This window comes from Oncorhynchus mykiss, chromosome 2, assembly GCF_013265735.2.
Source record: "Oncorhynchus mykiss isolate Arlee chromosome 2, USDA_OmykA_1.1, whole genome shotgun sequence".
Lineage (NCBI taxonomy): Eukaryota > Metazoa > Chordata > Actinopteri > Salmoniformes > Salmonidae > Oncorhynchus > Oncorhynchus mykiss.
The window spans coordinates 16082309-16103248 of NC_048566.1; the positions used below are offsets into that span (position 1 = coordinate 16082309).

At 44.7% G+C, this 20940-nt stretch overlaps 1 protein-coding gene across 6 annotated transcripts in view; it reads right to left on the bottom strand.

Annotated features, from left to right (window-relative positions):
* Positions 1-20940, bottom strand: part of LOC110534219 (cingulin) — a 28220-nt gene that overhangs the window by 2496 nt on the left and 4784 nt on the right. For 3 of the 6 annotated variants that reach the window (XM_036939379.1, XM_036939394.1, XM_036939418.1), the window contains exons 2-15: positions 15469-16540; positions 15267-15355; positions 15100-15169; positions 7559-7654; positions 6910-7031; positions 6559-6670; positions 6253-6465; positions 3169-3317; positions 2154-2274; positions 1860-2072; positions 1523-1744; positions 1183-1431; positions 847-1017; positions 91-342 (exon numbers count right to left, since the gene is read on the bottom strand). In XM_036939379.1, coding sequence (XP_036795274.1) covers positions 91-342; positions 847-1017; positions 1183-1431; positions 1523-1744; positions 1860-2072; positions 2154-2274; positions 3169-3317; positions 6253-6465; positions 6559-6670; positions 6910-7031; positions 7559-7654; positions 15100-15169; positions 15267-15355; positions 15469-16540 — 3151 coding nt within the window. Of the gene's footprint in view, positions 1-90; positions 343-846; positions 1018-1182; positions 1432-1522; positions 1745-1859; positions 2073-2153; positions 2275-3168; positions 3318-6252; positions 6466-6558; positions 6671-6909; positions 7032-7558; positions 7655-15099; positions 15170-15266; positions 15356-15468; positions 16586-17046; positions 17312-20940 lie in introns of those variants that run through there. The other 3 variants (XM_036939410.1, XM_036939385.1, XM_036939402.1) reach the window with 3 other exon arrangements.

Below are 20940 nucleotides of genomic sequence, written 5' to 3' on the forward strand. Positions count from 1 at the left end.
TTCCTAGCTTGGTCCTGGTTCTTTCAACTGTTAACCAACAGACTGGTGAAAGCTGCTAGGCACACATTTATAGTGTGTGTGTGTGTGTACCTGGTCTCTGGTCCTGGTGACTCTGTCAGTGAGTAGCTCCACAGATCCCTTCTCCTCCTCCAGCTCCAGCTCCAGTCGTTTCATCTTGTCCTCCGTGCTGCGGAGCTCCCTGCTCTTGTCTGTGAGGCTGCTCCTGCTGTTCTCCAGTTCAGCCTCTAGGTGGTGCAGGCGGTTGGTGAGCAGCTCCTTGTCCAGCTGAACATTGTCTCTCTCCTCAACCACAGAGAGCAGCTCCTTCTTCTGACGGGACGCCTGGCGCACGACACACACACACACACACACACACACACTCTGGATCAGCGTTAAAGACAAATCACCTTCAGCCCTCAAACTCATCTCTGGACCTCAAAGCCAGTTCCACTGTGTTTTTTCATTGTTTCCATCTAATGAGGGACTGATTTAGACCTGGGACACCAGGTGGGTACAATTAATTATCAGGTAGAAGAGAAAAGCAGCAGGCTCCGGCAGGGTGAGAGTTGACTACCCCTGACCAATACCATCACCTCCTGAAGAACCTTTCCTCCTTCGTCTCCTCCCTCCTCCTCTCTCAACCCGTCCCTTCCTCCCTCCATCCATCTCTCTCACCTCCTGAAGACCCTTTCCTCCTCCGTCTCCTCCCTCTTTTCCTCCTCCTCCTCTCTCACCCCTCCCTCCATCCATCCATCTCTCTCTCACCTCCTGAAGACCCTTTCCTCCTCCGTCTCCTCCCTCCTTCCCTCCTCCTCCTCTCTCACCCCGTCCCTTCCTCTCTCTCACCTCCTCTTCCAGTCTCTTGAGGGAGGTCTGGCTCCTCTCCAGTTCTACCAGTGTGTCATTGCCCTGCCTCTGGGCCTCCTGTGTCTCCCTGCGAGATCTCTCTCTCTGTTCCTCCAGCTGGGCCCTGAGAACCTGCACCTCCTCACCAGACGACTGGGACAGAGACTCAAACTACATGGACAGAGAAAGAGGCAGAGTGAGAGTAGGGAGATCGCGAGGAGTAAGAGGACAGAGAGAGAGAGAGACTTTTATTTGCACAGTGTACATTTGTAAATACAGCACTTCAATGCAGTACACAGAGCATCAGAAAAACCCATGTAGACACACACTCCTCACCTCCTTATTGAGTTTGTCCAGGGACCGCTCCTGCTGTCTCCTCTGTTCCTCCAGCTGTGTGTTGGTCTGTGTGAGCTGGTCCCTCTCCTTCTCCCTGTCCTCCAGATGCAGGCTGAGCTGCCGGTGGTCCTGGCCCAGCCGAGAGGTTTCTCTCCTGGCCTCGTCAAGATCCTGCCTCAGCCCCCTCAACTCCGCCTGGAGGGACAGCTCTGCCTCCGAACTCTCTGATGCACTGGAAGCCAGCTGAGACTGGGGGGACACACACATATACATACTGTGAAACAACACATCCACTAACAAAGAGCTGTGAGAAAGAGGTAGTGTAATGTGTATGTCTCACCTCCAGGCGTGAGAGTTTCTCTCGGAGGCGTGTGTTAGCTGCCTCCTGCTCCTGCTGTGAGTCTCTGAGAGCGTTTAGTTCTGTCTGGGTTCTGGCCAGCCGCTCTGTGTTTGACTGCAGCTCCTGCTCAGTGCTGGAGAGTTTCTCTCCCAGTCGGTCTCTCTCCCCACGAGCATCAGTCAACTCTGACTGCAGGCCAGACACGACCGACGGGTCAGGGAGCTATGGAGAGAAACAATAGAGGTGAGTGGTTGAGAGAAGGATGGAGATTATGAATATAAGGGAGGAAAAGTGGCCATCTTTCCCAGTCACATAGCTGGTACTACACAACACACACCTGTTTGGTTCTCTCCTGGGCCTTGGCCAGATCCTCTTTGGCTCGATTTGATTGGCCCCTCAGCCTGTCCATCTCATACTTGAGCTCCGCCTCCTGCTCCTGGTTGGCCTTCTTCAGGGAGATTACCTCCATAACCTTTTTATCGAGCTCCGCCCTTTTCTTCTCTGCCTCTGATTGGGCCTGCTGCAGATCGGCACGCAAACTCTGCAGCTCCTGAAATTACAGTGGAGAACAGTGTCAGTGTGTACCTGGTTGAGTGTGTGTGTTTGTCAGAATCAGTGTGTGTGTGTGTACCTGGTTGAGTGTGTGTGTATGACTGGGGTCTGGTATCTGCTGTTTCATGGTGTTGAGCCTCTCCTGTACTTCATTCAGTTCTTCCTCAAGCTCCTCTTTCTCCAGACGAGCCTGCAGCATCCTGCAACACAAACACACACATTTTAACCAATACAAGATCCATTTCAAAATCTAGAAATCAAGTCACAGATCAGCACTGATCAGACATCATTTAGTTTGATCACAGAAGCTACAGTTCAATCTCCAATGCTGATATCAGTCCCTCAAAGTTGATCAAACATTTAGTTGTTAAAATGAGGTCATTCTATGGTATCACAATTTCAGTCAGTCAGTCAGTCAAATAGAGAAACACAGAAGCTGGTTTAACTGGAATGTCAGCTACACGGCCATAAACCCCGGCTATTAACCGCAGCTATTAAAACCCTCTAGAGTCTAAGCCGGGGGATTCTAAAATATGGAATTGTTTTAAGATGGTAATACCAGATACTAACATGCATGCAGCCCATGCAAAAAAAACATCTCTCTAGCTTAAAACGAGACATTTTGATGGGATTTTTTAATATGTTAATTACATTTCCACAGGGGTGCGGAAATTGGGTTAGCAACGGCTACTAGCAACAGCTACTAGCAACGGCTATAACAGCATAGACAGCACATATATAGGCTCCCTCACAGTGGCTCAGGGATGATGGATGGGTCTCTAGCCAATAAGACACAATGAGGAGGAGACATTAACGGTACAGAATGAGAGAACTGAGAGGACAGAGGATAGAAATGGGACATGTGGATGGTTACATAGATCTACATGGATGGTTGAAAAACAGGAAGAGATGTGCAAGACTTTGTAAGTGAAGTGTGTGTGTACGTGTACCGGTCAAACTTCCTTTGTTACTGTTATTTATTACTTATCTATTTTACTTAACTCCTATTTTTCTCAAAACTGCATTGTTGATTAAGGGCTTATAAGTAAGCATTTCACAGTAAGGTTGTATTCTCTGTAGGTGCGTGTACTCACTCCTGTTTGGTGGTCCGTAGTTCATCTCTAGTATTGTGGAACTGCGTCATCCAGTGGCCACTCTCGTCCCTGCAGTCTTCCAGCTGCTGCTGTAGAGTACGCACCGACGCATTCACACGCAACCGCTCTGACTCGATACCCGCCTGAGACTGGGGACAGAGAAGGAGGGGGAGAGAGAAGAGAGGGGGAGAGTGAAGAGAGGGGGAGAGTGAAGAGAGGGGGAGAGTGGATATGAGAGAGTGGATATGGGAGAGTGTAGGGAGAGAGGTAGGGGGGAGAGAAGAGAGAGTGTAGGGACAGAGGTAGGGGGGAGAGAAGAGAGAGAGGGTGGATATGAGAGAGTGTAGAGAGAGAGGTAGGGGGGAGAGAGAGTGTAGGGAGAGAGAGGGAGGGTGGATATGAGAGAGTGTAGGGAGAGAGAGGGAGGGTGGATATGAGAGTGTAGGGAGAGAGAGGAAGGGTGGATATGAGAGTGTAGGGAGAGAGGTAGGGGGAAGAGAAGAGAGGGTGGATATGAGAGAGTGTGGGGAGAGAGGGAGGGTAGATATGAGTGTGGGGAGAGAGAGGTAGGGGGGAGAGAAGAGAGAGAGGGTGGATATGAGAGAATGTAGGGAGAGAGGTAGGGGGAGAGAAGAGAGAGAGGGTGGATATGAGAGAGTGTAGGGAGAGAAGTAGGGGGGAGAGAAGAGAGAGAGGGTGGATATGAGAGAGTGTAGAGAGAGAGGTAGGGGGGAGAGAAGAGAGAGAGGGTGGATATGAGAGAGTGTAGGGAGAGAAGTAGGGGGGAGAGAAGAGAGAGAGAGGGTGGATATGAGAGAGTGTAGGGAGAGAAGTAGGGGGGAGAGAAGAGAGAGAGAGGGTGGATATGAGAGAGTGTAGAGAGAGAGGTAGGGGGGAGAGAAGAGAGAGAGGGTGGATATGAGAGAGTGTAGGGAGAGGTAGGGGGGAGAGAAGAGAGAGAGAGGGTGGATATGAGAGAGAGAGAGTGGCGAGAGGGAGGATGATATGAGAGAGAGTGGAGAGAGAGAGGTAGGGGGAGAGAAGAGAGAGGGAGGATGGATATGAGAGAGAGAGTGGCGAGAGGGATGATGGATATGAGAGAGTGGAGAGAGGTAGGGGGGAGAGAAGAGAGAGAGAGGGTGGATATGAGAGAGAGAGAGTGGCGAGAGGGAGGATGATATGAGAGCGAGTGTGGGGAGAGAGAGGTAGGGGAGAGAAGAGAGAGAGAGGGTGGATATGAGAGAGAGAGAGTGGCGAGAGGGAGGATGATATGAGAGCGAGTGTGGGGAGAGAGAGGTAGGGGAGAGAAGAGAGAGGGAGGATGGATATGAGAGAGAGAGTGGCGAGAGGGAGGATGATATGAGAGCGAGTGTGGGGAGAGAGAGGTAGGGGAGAGAAGAGAGAGGGAGGATGATATGAGAGAGAGTGTGGGGAGAGAGAGGTAGGGGAGAGAAGAGAGAGGGAGGATGATATGAGAGAGAGTGTGGGGAGAGAGAGGAAGGGGGAGAGAAGAGAGAGGGAGGATGATATGAGAGAGAGAGTGGCGAGAGGGAGGATGATATGAGAGAGAGAGTGGGGAGAGAGAGGTAGGGGAGAGAAGAGAGAGGGAGGATGATATGAGAGAGAGTGTGGGGAGAGAGAGGTAGGGGAGAGAAGAGAGAGGGAGGATGATATGAGAGAGAGTGTGGGGAGAGAGAGGAAGGGGGAGAGAAGAGAGAGGGAGGATGGATATGAGAGAGAGAGTGGCGAGAGGGAGGATGATATGAGAGAGAGAGTGGCGAGAGGGAGGATGATATGAGAGAGAGTGTGGGGAGAGAGAGGTAGGGGGAGAGAAGAGAGAGGGAGGATGGATATGAGAGAGAGTGTGGGGAGAGAGAGGAAGGGGGAGAGAAGAGAGAGGGAGGATGGATATGAGAGAGAGAGTGGCGAGAGGGAGGATGATATGAGAGAGAGAGTGGCGAGAGGGAGGATGATATGAGAGAGAGTGTGGGGAGAGAGAGGTAGGGGGAGAGAAGAGAGAGGGAGGATGATATGAGAGAGAGTGTGGGGAGAGAGAGGTAGGGGGAGAGAAGAGAGAGGGAGGATGGATATGAGAGAGAGTGGCGAGAGGGAGGATGATATGAGAGAGAGAGTGGGGAGAGAGAGGTAGGGGGAGAGAAGAGAGAGGGAGGATGGATATGAGAGAGAGGGTGGCGAGAGGGAGGATGATATGAGAGAGAGAGTGGCGAGAGGGAGGATGATATGAGAGAGAGAGTGGCGAGAGGGAGGATGATATGAGAGAGAGTGTGGGGAGAGAGAGGTAGGGGGAGAGAAGAGAGAGGGAGGATGGATATGAGAGAGAGTGTGGGGAGAGAGAGGAAGGGGGAGAGAAGAGAGAGGGAGGATGGATATGAGAGAGAGAGTGGCGAGAGGGAGGATGATATGAGAGAGAGAGTGGCGAGAGGGAGGATGATATGAGAGAGAGTGTGGGGAGAGAGAGGTAGGGGGAGAGAAGAGAGAGGGAGGATGATATGAGAGAGAGTGTGGGGAGAGAGAGGTAGGGGGAGAGAAGAGAGAGGGAGGATGGATATGAGAGAGAGTGTGGGGAGAGAGAGGATGATATGAGAGAGAGTGTGGGGAGAGAGAGGTAGGGGGAGAGAAGAGAGAGGGAGGATGATATGAGAGAGAGTGTGGGGAGAGAGAGGTAGGGGGAGAGAAGAGAGAGGGAGGATGGATATGAGAGAGAGTGGCGAGAGGGAGGATGATATGAGAGAGAGAGTGGGGAGAGAGAGGTAGGGGGAGAGAAGAGAGAGGGAGGATGGATATGAGAGAGAGTGGCGAGAGAGAAAGACGTGTCATTAAGAATGTGAGATCAGCTGATGTACTGCTTGTGGCTTTGTCTGTGCAGTCAAACGTAACGGTGTAATCTGCTATAATGCCCCGGTGTGAAGCAAGTCCAGTGGGTCTCAATCACTTCACGCTCTGCTGCTCCCTCAGTGCACGCGTGTGGGTGGGAAAGAGCTCTCAAGTCAGAATTTGACTACTGTTTTCCACCGGTTGTATCCTGTGACCATGGTGAATAAACGCTGAAACGTGTGTGTGTACCTGTGAGACCTGCTCCACGGTACTCCTCAGTCTCTCCATGTCAGTGCTGTACTGTTCTCGAAGTGTCTCCATGTCTTTGTCGTGCGTGGCCACCTCGTCCTTCAGAGCCCCCTTCAGGGCCGTCAGCTCCCTCTCTCTCTGTCTCAGAGAATCCTCCAGCTTCTGCTTCAACATGGACACCTCCAACAGAGACGCTTGACACGCCACCAGGTCCTGTAGACACACAATACACACATAACACAGGACAGTTACAAAGAGTGCACAACAAAGATCTTGTGTCTCAAGACCACCCAAATGTTGTGTTACCGTCTTGTTGCCGTTCTCTGTCCTCAGCTCCTCCTGTAGCTCGCCCAGTCGGTCCTCCATCTCTCTGACTCTGGACTCAGCACTCTCTCTCTCCATACGCAACTGACTCAGCCTGACAGAGACCGTGATTTATTAATTTAACCTTTATTTCTACAAGTCATTCTCATTGAGATAAAATCTATTTTACAAGAGAGATCTGATGCTCTTTATCTCAACACTAACAAAGAACCTTTCAATAAGCCATCATTATAACCAGTTCTGATCCAGCAGCCTGGAGTCACTTTCAACCTGCCTGGTTCCTCTCAAGGTTTCCTTCTACCCAGGTCATTTGTCCTGCTCACTGTTACTCACTCAGAGTGTGTCTGGTGTAGTTCAGTCTTCTTCCTGTCCACAGTCTCCTGGAGCTGCATGTTCTCATCCAGACATAAATCCAGCTCTGCCTTTAACACAGGGTCAGAGCTGCCCACAGAGCCCTATGCACACACACAGTCCTGTACTGTAGGCTACATGACCACCACAACATCAGACAACGACAGACAGTGGGGAGGTGACAGAGTGGTAAACATGCTGTGAGTTTATGTCTCTGTGTTCTTCAGAATAGGACAGGCTTGCGTGTTTCCTCTGTAGAATTCACATGATTAAGTGATTATAGGGTGTTAGAGTTAAATACTAGTCCAACTCCCTTAAGCCAACACATAATGACTCATTATCAGATAGAATACTGTGTGTGTGTCCACCTCTAACCCAACAGGTTTAAACTGGTTTACAATCATCTGTGGTCGATTTACAGGGCTTTTAGGGCATTCAGATTAGACTGCCACTAAAAACATCAGCTCCTCTCAGAAAACGCACACACGGTGGGCTCAGCTGGTGTGTGTACTGTTGAAACAGCTCACCGTGAGAGTCTCCTAGGTGCCAAACAAACACCATCGCTCCACTCTTTCCATCACGTCCCAAATGATCACTCCTTCCTCTTTTTCTCCTACTCTCCTCCACTCACCCTCCTCTCCTCCTGTAGAGAGGTCTGTAGCTCCATCATCTTCCTCTCCAGATCCCTCTTTTCTCTCCTCCACTCCTCACCAGAACTCTCACTGGGCTGAGAGGAGGAGAGTGACTTTAGTGGACTTTAGAATGACAGCTGGCACCACCAATAACAAACTGAAATAGCGATGTATATTAGAGTACTGCAGCGATGTTTATTAGAGTACTGCAGCGATGTTTATTAGAGTACTGCAGAGATGTTTATTAGAGTACTGCAGCGATGTTTATTAGAGTACTGCAGCGATGTTTATTAGAGTACTGCAGAGATGTTTATTAGAGTACTGCAGCGATGTTTATTAGAGTACTGCAGCGATGTTTATTAGAGTACTGCAGAGATGTTTATTAGAGTACTGCAGAGATGTTTATTAGAGTACTGCAGCGATGTTTATTAGAGTACTGCAGCGATGTTTATTAGAGTACAGCAGAGATGTTTATTAGAGTACTGCAGCGATGTTTATTAGAGTACAGCAGAGATGTTTATTAGAGTACTGCAGAGATGTTTATTAGAGTACAGCAGCGATGTTTATTAGAGTACTGCAGCGATGTTTATTAGAGTACTGCAGCGATGTTTATTAGAGTACAGCAGAGATGTTTATTAGAGTACTGCAGAGATGTTTATTAGAGTACTGCAGCGATGTTTATTAGAGTACTGCAGCGATGTTTATTAGAGTACAGCAGAGATGTTTATTAGAGTACTGCAGCGATGTTTATTAGAGTACAGCAGAGATGTTTATTAGAGTACTGCAGAGATGTTTATTAGAGTACAGCAGAGATGTTTATTAGAGTACAGCAGAGATGTTTATTAGAGTACTGCAGCGATGTTTATTAGAGTACTGCAGCGATGTTTATTAGAGTACTGCAGAGATGTTTATTAGAGTACAGCAGAGATGTTTATTAGAGTACTGCAGAGATGTTTATTAGAGTACAGCAGAGATGTTTATTAGAGTACAGCAGAGATGTTTATTAGAGTACAGCAGCGATGTTTATTAGAGTACTGCAGCGATGTTTATTAGAGTACTGCAGCGATGTTTATTAGAGTACAGCAGAGATGTTTATTAGAGTACTGCAGAGATGTTTATTAGAGTACTGCAGAGATGTTTATTAGAGTACAGCAGAGATGTTTATTAGAGTACAGCAGCGATGTTTATTAGAGTACTGCAGCGATGTTTATTAGAGTACTGCAGCGATGTTTATTAGAGTACTGCAGCGATGTTTATTAGAGTACAGCAGAGATGTTTATTAGAGTACTGCAGAGATGTTTATTAGAGTACAGCAGAGATGTTTATTAGAGTACAGCAGAGATGTTTATTAGAGTACTGCAGCGATGTTTATTAGAGTACTGCAGCGATGTTTATTAGAGTACAGCAGAGATGTTTATTAGAGTACAGCAGAGATGTTTATTAGAGTACTGCAGAGATGTTTATTAGAGTACTGCAGCGATGTTTATTAGAGTACTGCAGCAATGTTTATTAGAGTACTGCAGAGATGTTTATTAGAGTACAGCAGAGATGTATATTAGAGTACAGCAGAGATGTATATTAGAGTACTGCAGCGATGTTTATTAGAGTACAGCAGAGATGTTTATTAGAGTACAGCAGAGATGTATATTAGAGTACAGCAGAGATGTATATTAGGGTACTACAAAAGTGTATAGAGATGTATATTAGAATACTGCTGAGGTGTATAGAGATGTGCATTAGAGTACCGCGGAGGTGTATAGAGATGTATATTAGAGTACCGCAGAGATGTATATTAGAGTACCGCAGAGATGTTTATTAGAGTACAGCAGAGATGTATATTAGAGTACAGCAGAGATGTATATTAGGGTACTACAAAAGTGTATAGAGATGTATATTAGAATACTGCTGAGGTGTATAGAGATGTGCATTAGAGTACCGCGGAGGTGTATAGAGATGTATATTAGAGTACCGCAGAGATGTATATTAGAGTACCGCAGAGATGTATATTAGAGTACAGCAGAGATGTATATTAGAGTACCGCAGAGATGTATATTAGAGTACCGCAGAGATGTATATTAGAGTACAGCAGCGATGTATATTAGAGTACAGCAGCGATGTATATTAGAGTACCGCAGAGATGTATATTAGAGTACTGCAGCGATGTTTATTAGAGTACTGCAGCGATGTTTATTAGAGTACTGCAGCGATGTTTATTAGAGTACAGCAGAGATGTTTATTAGAGTACAGCAGAGATGTATATTAGAGTACTGCAGCGATGTTTATTAGAGTACTGCAGCGATGTTTATTAGAGTACTGCAGCGATGTTTATTAGAGTACAGCAGAGATGTTTATTAGAGTACAGCAGAGATGTTTATTAGAGTACTGCAGAGATGTATATTAGAGTACAGCAGAGATGTTTATTAGAGTACAGCAGAGATGTTTATTAGAGTACCACAGAGATGTTTATTAGAGTACCACAGATGTATATTAGAGTACCGCAGAGATGTATATTAGAGTACCGCAGAGATGTATATTAGAGTACCGCAGAGGTGTATAGAGATGTATATTAGAGTACCGAGGAGGTGTACATTAGAGTACCGCATAGATGTATAGAGATGTACATTAGACTACTACGGAGGTGTATAGAGATGTACATTAGACTACTACGGAGGTGTATAGAGATGTACATTAGACTACTACGGAGGTGTATAGAGATGTACATTAGACTACTACGGAGGTGTATAGGGATGTACATTAGACTACTACGGAGGTGTATAGAGATGTACATTAGACTACTACGGAGGTGTATAGAGATGTATATTAGACTACTACGGAGGTGTATAGAGATGTACATTAGACTACTACGGAGGTGTATAGAGATGTACTTTAGACTACTACGGAGGTGTATAGAGATGTACATTAGACTACTACGGAGGTGTATAGAGATGTACATTAGACTACTACGGAGGTGTATAGAGATGTACTTTAGACTACTACGGAGGTGTATAGAGATGTACATTAGACTACTACGGAGGTGTATAGAGATGTACTTTAGACTACTACGGAGGTGTATAGAGATGTACTTTAGACTACTACGGAGGTGTATAGAGATGTACTTTAGACTACTACGGAGGTGTATAGAGATGTACTTTAGACTACTACGGAGGTGTATAGAGATGTACATTAGACTACTACGGAGGTGTATAGAGATGTACAGTACCAGTCAAATGTTTGGACATACCTACTCATTCAAGGGTTTTTCTTTATTGTATGTATTTTCTTTTATGTATAAAATAGTAAAAATAAAGAACAACCTTGGAATGAGTAGGTGTGTCCAACATTTTGACTGGTACTGTATATTAGACTACTACGGAGGTGTATAGAGATGTACATTAGACTACTACGGAGGTGTATAGAGATGTACATTAGACTACTACGGAGGTGTATAGAGATGTACTTTAGACTACTACGGAGGTGTATAGAGATGTACTTTAGACTACTACGGAGGTGTATAGAGATGTACATTAGACTACTACGGAGGTGTATAGGGATGTACATTAGACTACTACGGAGGTGTATAGAGATGTACATTAGACTACTACGGAGGTGTATAGAGATGTACATTAGACTACTACGGAGGTGTATAGAGATGTACTTTAGACTACTACGGAGGTGTATAGAGATGTACTTTAGACTACTACGGAGGTGTATAGAGATGTACATTAGACTACTACGGAGGTGTATAGGGATGTACATTAGACTACTACGGAGGTGTATAGAGATGTACATTAGACTACTACGGAGGTGTATAGAGATGTACATTAGACTACTACGGAGGTGTATAGAGATGTACATTAGACTACGGAGGTGTATAGAGATGTACATTAGACTACTACGGAGGTGTATAGAGATGTACATTAGACTACTACGGAGGTGTATAGAGATGTACTTTAGACTACTACGGAGGTGTATAGAGATGTACATTAGACTACTACGGAGGTGTATAGAGATGTACAGTACCAGTCAAATGTTTGGACATACCTACTCATTCAAGGGTTTTTCTTTATTGTATGTATTTTCTTTTATGTATAAAATAGTAAAAATAAAGAACAACCTTGGAATGAGTAGGTGTGTCCAACATTTTGACTGGTACTGTATATTAGAGTACTACTGAGGTGTATGGAGATGTACAGAGAGCTCCAAAAGTATTGGGACAGTAACATTGTTTTATTTTTTGCTCTGTACTTTGGATTTGAAATGATACAATGACTCCGAGGTTAAAGTGCAGACTGTCAGCTTTGATTCGAGGGTGTTTTCATCCATATCAGGTGAACCGTTTCGAAATTACAGCACTCTTTGTAGATAGCCCATTTTAGAGGACCAGAAGTATTGGGACAAATTCACTTGTGTATTAAAAAGTAGTAAAACGTTTAGTATTTGGTCCCATATTCCTAGAAAACAATGATTACATCAAGCTTGTTGGACGCATTTGCTGTTTGCTTTGGTAGCGTTTGATCATTATTTGCCCAATAGAAATGAATGGTAAATAATGTGTCATTTTGGAGTCAGTTTTATTGGTAATAAGAATAGAATATACGTTTCTAAACACTTCTACATTAATGATGTGTATACTGCCATGATTATGGATAATCCTGAATAATGATGAGTGAGAACGGAAGAGGCATAAATATCTTACTCAGCAAAAAATGCTAACCTCCCTTGTTTTTGTAATGGTAAGAGGTTAGCATGTCTTGGGGGTATGATATAAAATTCTAACCTACCTTGTTATTGTAATGGTAAGAGGTTAGCATGTCTTGGGGGTATGATATAAAATTTTAACCTCCCTTGTTATTGTAATGGTAAGAGGTTAGCAGGGGGGGGTATGATATGTGCGTCTAACTTTCTCACTCATCATTATGGGGCGGCATGTAGCCTAGTGGTTAGAGTGTTGGACTTGTAACCGAAAGGTTGCAAGAACAAATCCCTGAGTTGACAAAGTACAAATCTGTCGTTCTGCCCTGAACAGGCAGTTAACCCACTGTTCCTAGGCCGTCATTGAAAATAAGAATTTGTTCTTAATTTACTTTCCTAGTTAAATAAAGGTGAAATAAAAAATTATGAAATATTCATTCAGGACTATGCATCCACATGAACATATTCTATTCCTATCTGAACATCCAAAACAACCGAAAAGTGTGACACTGTCCCAATACTTTTGGAGCTCACTATATGAGTACCTTGAGGTGTATAGAGATGTATACTAAGAGTACTACTAAGGTGTATAGTGAATTCGGAAAGTATTCAGACCCCTCGACATTTTCCACATTTTGTTACGTTACAGCTTTATTCTGACATGAATTAAATTGTTGTTTTCCATCAATCTACACACAATGTCCCATAATGACAAAGCAAAAACAGGTTTAGACATTTTTGCAAATGTATTAAAAATAAAAACTGAAATATCACATTGACATAAGTATTCAGACCCTCTACGCAGTACTTTGTTGAAGCACCTTTGGCAGCGATTACAGCCTCTTCTTCTTGGGTATGTTCCCGAAAGAGGCTTTGTGCCTTTTGGTTGCCTGTCATGGTAATCTGTTCTGTTAACTGACTTGCCTAGTTAAATAAAAGTTTAAATAATAAAATAAAAGCTTGTCACACCTGTATTTGGAGTTTCTCACATTCTTCTCTGCAGATCCTCTCAAGCTCTGTCAGGTTGGATGGGGAGTGTCGCTGCACAACTATTTTAAGGTCTCTCCAGAGACCAGGCTCTGGCTGGGCCACTCAAGGACATTCAGAGACTTGTCCCAAAGCCACTCTGTGTTGTCTTGGCTGTGTGCTTAGGGTCGTTGTCCTATTGGAAGGTGAACTTTTGCCCCAGTCTGAGGTAGAGGTCGACCGATTAATTAGGGCCGATTTCAAGTTCATAATCAGAAATCGGTATTTTTGGGCGCCAATTTTTTTTTTTATACCTTTATTTAACTAGGCAAGTAAGTACAGAACACATTCTTATTTTCAATGACGGCCTAGGAACAGTGGGATAACTGCCTCGTTCAGGGGCAGAACAGATTTTCACCTTGTCAGCTCGGGGGTCCTAATCTTGCAACCTTACAGTTAACTAGTCCAACGCAACAGCACTTTTGTGTGTTTTGCCAGCAGCTCTTCGTTGTGCGTCAAGCATTGCGCTGTTTATGACTTCAAGCCTATCAACTCCCGAGATGAGGCTGGTGTAACTGAAGTGAAATGGCTAGCTAGTTAGCGCGCTAATAGCGTTTCAAACGTCACTCGCTCTGAGACTTGCAGTGGTTGTTTGCCTTGCTCTGCATGGGTAACGCTGCTTCGAGAGTGGCTGTTGTCGATGTGTTCCTGGTTCGAGCCCAGGGAGGAGCGAGGAGAGGGACGGAAGCTATACTGTTACACTGGCAATACTAAAGTGCCTATAAGAACATCCAATAGTCAAAGGTTAATGAAATACAAATGGTATAGAGGGAAATAGTCCTATAATTCCTATAATAACTACAACCTAAAACTTCTTAACTGGGAATATTGAAGTCTCATGTTAAAAGGAACCACCAGCTTTCATATGTTCTCATGTTCTGAGTAAGGAACTTAAAAGGTTAGCTTTCCTACATAGCACATATTGCACTTTTACTTTCTTCTCCAACACTTTGTTTTTGCATTATTTAAACCGAATTGAACATGTTTCATTTCTTACTTGAGGCTAAATTGATTTTATTGATGTATTATATTAAGTTAAAATAAGGGTTAATTCAGTATTGTTGTAATTGTCATTATTACAAATAAAAATTTAAAAAATGTTTGGTCCTCCAGTAATCGGTATAGGCGTTGAAAAATCATAATCGGTCGACCTCTAGTCTGAGGTCATGAGCGCTCTGGAGCAGGTTTTCATCAAATATCTCTGTACTTTGCTCCGTTCATCTTTCCCTCAATCCGGACTAGTGTCCCAGTCACTGCCGCTGAAAAACATCCCCACAGAATGATGCTGCCACCACCACGCTTCACCGTAGGGATGGTGCCAGGTTTCCTCAAGACGTGAAGCTTGGCATTCAAGCCAAACAGGTTAATCTTGCTTTCATCAGACCAGAGAATCTTGTTTCTCATGGTCTGAGAGTCTTTAGGTGCCTTTTGGCAAACTCCAAGCAGGCCGTCGAGGAGTAGCTTCCGTCTGGCCACTCGACGCGATCCTGTCTTGGAGCTCTACGAACAATTCCTTTGACCTAACGGCTTGGTTTTTGCTCTGACATGCACTGTCAGCTGTGGGACCTTATATAGACAGGTGTGTGCCTTTCAATTTAATTTACCACAGGTGGACTCCAATCAAAGGGAAAGTGTCTGTATACTTATGTAAAAACAAAAATTCTAACAACCTGTTTTTCTTTGTAATTATGGGGTATTGTGTGTAGATTGCTGAGGAAAATGTTTTATTTAATCCATTTTAGAATAAGGCTGTAACATAACAAAAACGTGGAAAAAGTCAAGGGGTCTGAATACTTTCCGAAGGCACTGTATATTAAAGTACCTTGAGTCCCTGGATCTTCTGGAAGACCACCCTGACTTTGTGTCTGATGACGGAGTCCCTCTCACTAGTCCTGAGGGGTGAACAACAGGTCAAACACACATGGTCAGAAGGATGTTGATAACTGGACTGAATTAATGTTGAATGACACTGTAAGATAAATGCTGTACCCTTCTCTGAGGACGCTGTAGATGGTCTGCATGACCTGCTCCTCCTCACTGGTGACCTCTGAACTCTGAAGCAGAAGGTCAGGGGTCACCTTTAGACAGAGCTCAGTGTTAGTATGTTTTTAAACTTTATTGGAGGTATTGATAATGTACTAGCTAAGTATACTAGTTAGTAACCGCTCTCCCCTCCCGTCCAGTCTCTTACCAGCGGGTCTGTCCGATTGGCTGACGGCGTCTCCACAGCGACAAACCTCCCCGGCGGAGCCCGCTGATTGACTGGGTGGGGCGTTGCCTTGCTAACGGAGCCTTGGCCCTGCCCCAGGCTGCTGTGAGTGGAGGAGGGAGGGGAGGAGTAGGGGTTGGGGGTGAGAGAGGGTGAAGGGGAGGAGTAGGGGTTGGGGGTGAGAGATGGTGAAGAGGAGGAGTAGGGGTTGGGGGCGAGGGAAGAGGAGATGGTGTCTCTAGGGTCCTCTGCTACAGGAGAGCGCCCCCTCTGTTGTTCTCTGGTACTGCTGCTGCCGTCAAACCTGCTGATCAGTCTGTTGACGGGGGTCTGGGGGTGGGGCTGTGTTGCGTAAGGAAGGCTCTGGGGGTGGGGGTGTGCTGGGTAAGGAAGGCTCTGGGGGTGGGGGTGTGCTGGGTAAGGAAGGCTCTGGGGGTGGGAGTGTGCCATGGTCAGGGGGGGCTGATCTGTTTGGGAAGGATGGAGGTCAGGGGCATACTGACTCCCCCCTCCCCTCCCCAGTGACCCATTGAGCCCGGACTGATACGACCCACACATTATATTCCTCCCCATACCCCCCTCCCTCACCCCTTCTCTATCCATTCTCTCTTCCGCAACCCCAATCCCTCCATCCAGGTTCCCATAGCTACCAGACCTCCCATCCCCTGGTGGTCTCCCAAATCCTCCTCCCCCCTCACTCTCCAGTAATGAACCATGTGAATGTGCCCTGCGTAACTCCCCTCCCTGCCCTCCTCCCCCCTCTCCCTCTCCCCCTCCCTCCTCTCGGTCTCTCCTGCGGGGCAGACTGCCGTAACCCGGGGGGTAGTGGGTACGGAGCTGCACCCCATACGAATCTCCCTTTGGGCCCCCGTCCTTCATAACCACATAGGGTTGTCCAGCGATGCCCTGGACCCTGACAGCCACCCCGTACTTAGAGGTGGAGGGGGGCTTGGATCTCAGCTGGGTCGAGGGGAGCCCCCCTCCTGAGTCGTTGATGAAGCGGATCTGAACCCCGTAGTCCACGGGGCTCTTCCGACCTGACGGAGTACTCATACTGGGGAGGGAGAGAGCGAGAGGGGACGGGGCAGAGGAGGAGAGACTGGGAAAGGGGAGAGAAAGTGGAGAGGGGGAAAGACAATATTAATACAGCTATTTTTAATACAGTTTATTGTTTACTCCATGTGTGACTGTTGTTGTCTGTTCACACTGCTATGCTTTATCTTGGCCAGTTCACAGTTGTAAATGAGAACTTGTTCTCAACTAGCCTACCTAGTTAAATAAAAGGTTAAATAAATACAATTCCAAGTGTTATAATTTAAAGAAGTGAATGAGACAGCAGTAATTTATTGTTTTTTTTCCCAGGAAAGTACGTCAACTGAATATCTGACTGGTATGAATGTCATGCAGACACACAGAAAGAGGGTGGACTGTGTGTTTCTATTGGGTTTGCAAGTTACAAAGGTGTGTGAGAGAATGAGTCTCAGTGGAGTTGCTTTAGAATGGACTTTGTTCATAGTGACCTTCATTATTCATTAACCTGGAAACACACACACACCCTACCTCCCACTCTCTGGCTCCCCTTACGTGTACTCTCTTGCTCTCTCTCTTGACTTCCAGTTGGTTTAGTTTTTCCTCTTCTTTAGAAATCCCTGCCTAGGCCAGGCCAGCCCTGCCCAACCAGCACAGCAAAGGTGAGACTCCTTCCTCAATCTAGGATCTTTATTAGATCAATCAACTGTAATCACACATGATCCATAGCCAGTCCTTGTGAAGGATCCTCCCTCTGTTTCCCTCAGTAAGTCAACTCAGTCTCCCTCCCTCTACATGTCCCTTTGTCACTCGTCTTCATCAGATGTTTTTGTGTTGAAATGTCTCAGGAGTTCCCGCCTCCCTCTCTATGGTGACCTGTGCCACGTCAGCTCTCATCACTAGGTCATTACACTGCATGCCTCATTAACATGGTCAGCTCTCATCACTAGGTCATTACATTGCATGCCTCATTAACATGGTCAGCTGTCATCACTAGGTCATTACACTGCATGTCTCATTAGCATGTCTCCTTTGCACTTATAACCAACCAACTACAACACCAGGCACTAACCCAGTTACCACCCTCTCATTCTCTTCCTCTTTTACACACAGACAAACTTTCATTCTCCAGCTGCCTCCCTCACTGACACACAAAAACAGAGAGTACAGAGTTTTTCCTCTCTTATCAGTGTGTGTCATGGTTGTGATAACACCAATGTCAAGCTCTTGTTCCTGTGGATAGGAAGCCCTGCCCCCACACATGCCTGCACTCCTCATACACACTCTGGAATGAACTGTGTACAAGCAGGCCCACACGCACACAGGTGATCAGTGGTGTTGTAAAGAGCATCAGTGAAGACCTTGGTGCAGTTTATACATGGTGTCCAGTATAAATCAAAGCCCTCGCTATCAGGACGAGAGAGGAGACACACACACCCATCCCCTAGTCAGATTGACAGATTAACCTCAACCTCTTAGTAATTTTGTCATACTCATATAATATCTGTCTGTACTGTAATGATGATATGAGCATCCCCACCCCCAAACTACTTCCTATGGCTATGCTCATATCATTACAGTACAGACAGATACATGAGTATGACAAAATGACTAAGAGGTTGAGGTTAATTATGTCAATCTGACTAGGGGATGGGTGTGTGTTAGGCTTGGCAGAATTATCGTATAATGTTGTAACTGACAATTAAAGGACAATCTTGAACTAAAATAATCGTTATAATAAATACAATTTTAGTAGAAAGGGGATTCAACTTTATATTCAAGAAGATAGAAAAACGTATATTGCGTAAACTATTCTTAAATGAAGTGGGAAAGATTCTAATTATTTTACAAACAGGAAGGCACAGTCGGAAGGAGCAGGTTCATTTGTCTCATTCATTTTGGAGACAGGGGTGTCACCAAGCTGTGTGGTATTCATTAGGTATATCCTAACTAGAGGGCGTCCGATTAATCGGAATGGCCAATTAATTAGGGCCGATTTCAAGTTTTCATAACAATTGGTAATCGGCATTTTTGGAAACCGATCATGGCCGATTACATTGCACTCCACGAGGAGACTGGGTGGCAGGCTGACTACCTGTTATGCGAGTGCAGCAAGGAGACAAAGTAAGGTGCTACCTAGCATTAAACCTATCTTAAAATAATCACTAGTTAACTACACATGGTTGATGATATTACTAGTTTATCTAGCTTGTCCTGCGTTGCATATAATCGATGTGGTGCCTGTTCATTTATCATTGAATCACAGCCTACTTCGCCAAACGGGTGATTTAACAAGCGCATTCGTGGAAAAAGCACTGTCGTTGCACCAATGTGTACCTAACCATAAACAGCAACGCCTTTCTTAAAATCAATACACAAGTATATATTTTTAAACCTGCATATTTAGTTAATATTGCCTGCTAACATTAATTTATTTTAACTAGGGAAATTGTGTCACTTCTCTTGCGTTCTGTGCAACAGAGTCAGGGTATATGCAGCAGTTTGGGCCGCCTGGCTCGTTGAGAACTGTAAAGACTATTTCTTCCTAACAAAGACAGCCAACTTCGCCAAACGGGGGATGATTTAACAAAAGCGCATTTGCGGGAAAAAAAGCACAATTGTTGCACGAATGTACCTAGCCATAAACATCAATGCCTTTCTTAAAATCAATACACAGAAGTATATATTTTAAAACATGCATTTTAGTTCAAATTAATTCATGTTAGCAGGCAATATTAACTAGGGAAATTGTGTCACTTCTTTTGCATTCATTGCACACAGAGTCAGAGTATATGCAACAGTTTGGGCCGCCTGGCTCGTTGGAACTAATTTGCCAGAATTTTACATAATTATGACATAACATTTAAGGTTGTGCAATGTAACAGCAATATTTAGACTTATGGATGCCACCCGTTAGATAAAATACGGAACGGTTCCGTATTTCACTAAAAGGATAAACGTTTTGTTTTCAAAATTATAGTTTCCGGATTTGACCATATTAATGACCTAAGGTATTTCTGTGTATTATTATATTATAATTAAGTCTATGATTTGATATAGCAGTGATTGAGCGGTGGTAGGCAGCAGCAGGCTCATAAGCATTCTTTCAAACAGCACTTTCAGCGTGTCAGCAGCTCTTCGCAATGCTTCAAGCATTGCGCTGTTTATGACTTCAAGCCTATCAACTCCCGAGATTAGGCTGGCAATACTAAAGTGCCTATTTGAACATCCAATAGTCAAAGGTATATGAAATACAAATGGCAGAGAGAAATAGTTCTATAAAAACTACAACCTAAAACTTCTTACCTGGGAATATTGATGACTCATGTTAAAAGGAATCACCAGCTTTCATATGTTCTGAGCAAGGAACTTAAACGTTAGCTTTTTTACATGGCACATATTGCACTTTTACTTTCTTCTCCAACACACTGTTTTTGCATTATTTACACCAAATCGAACATACTAAATTGATTTTATTGATGTATTATATTAAGTTTTTTTTTAAAAGTGTTTTTGTTCATTCAGTATTGTTGTAATTGACATTATGACAAATAAATATATAAATATACAAATCTGCAGATTAATCGGTAGCAGTTTTTTTTTTTTTAAGTAAATCGGTATCGACGTTGAAAAATCATAATCGGTCGACCTCTAGTCCCAACTCATTTTTACAGATGCATCATAAGCTCAAAACATTTTGCAACAAAAATTACAATAACCGTGGCCATTTGCAGGACAATTAATCATAACCCAAAATGCCTTTGTCATTACAACTCCAGTGTGTGTACAGTTCAGCTCGTCACTTAGCACATCCCTCGCCCTAAGACAGACATCCAAAGCATGCCATTGAAAAAGCCACCCGTCACTGTACATTAGTGCAGACGACCGTAACACGCGCACACAGTCACACACACACACAGTCACACGCACCTCCTAATGGCCAAGTAGTGGTGAAGAGGTCCCAAAGCCAGCTACAAGTCAGGTCTTTCAGACAGAGGACAACAGAAAGCCTAGGATATTTATTTCAGATATACAGTGGGGCAAAAAAGTATTTAGTCAGCCACCAATTGTGCAAGTTCTCCCACTTAAAAAGATGAGAGGCCTGTAATTCACATTGTAGGATTTTTAATGAATTTATTTGCAAATTATGGTGGAAAATAAGTATTTGGTCACCTACAAACAAGCAAGATTTCTGGCTCTCACAGACCTGTACCTTCTTCTATAAGACGCTCCTCTGTCCTCCACTCGTTACCTGTATTAATGGCACCTGTTTGAACTTGTTATCAGTATAAAAGGCACCTGTCCACAACCTCAAACAGTCACACTCCAAACTCCACTATGGCCAAGACCAAAGAGCTGTCAAAGGACACCAGAAACAAAATTGTTGACCTGCACCAGGCTGGGAAGACTGAATCTGCAATAGGT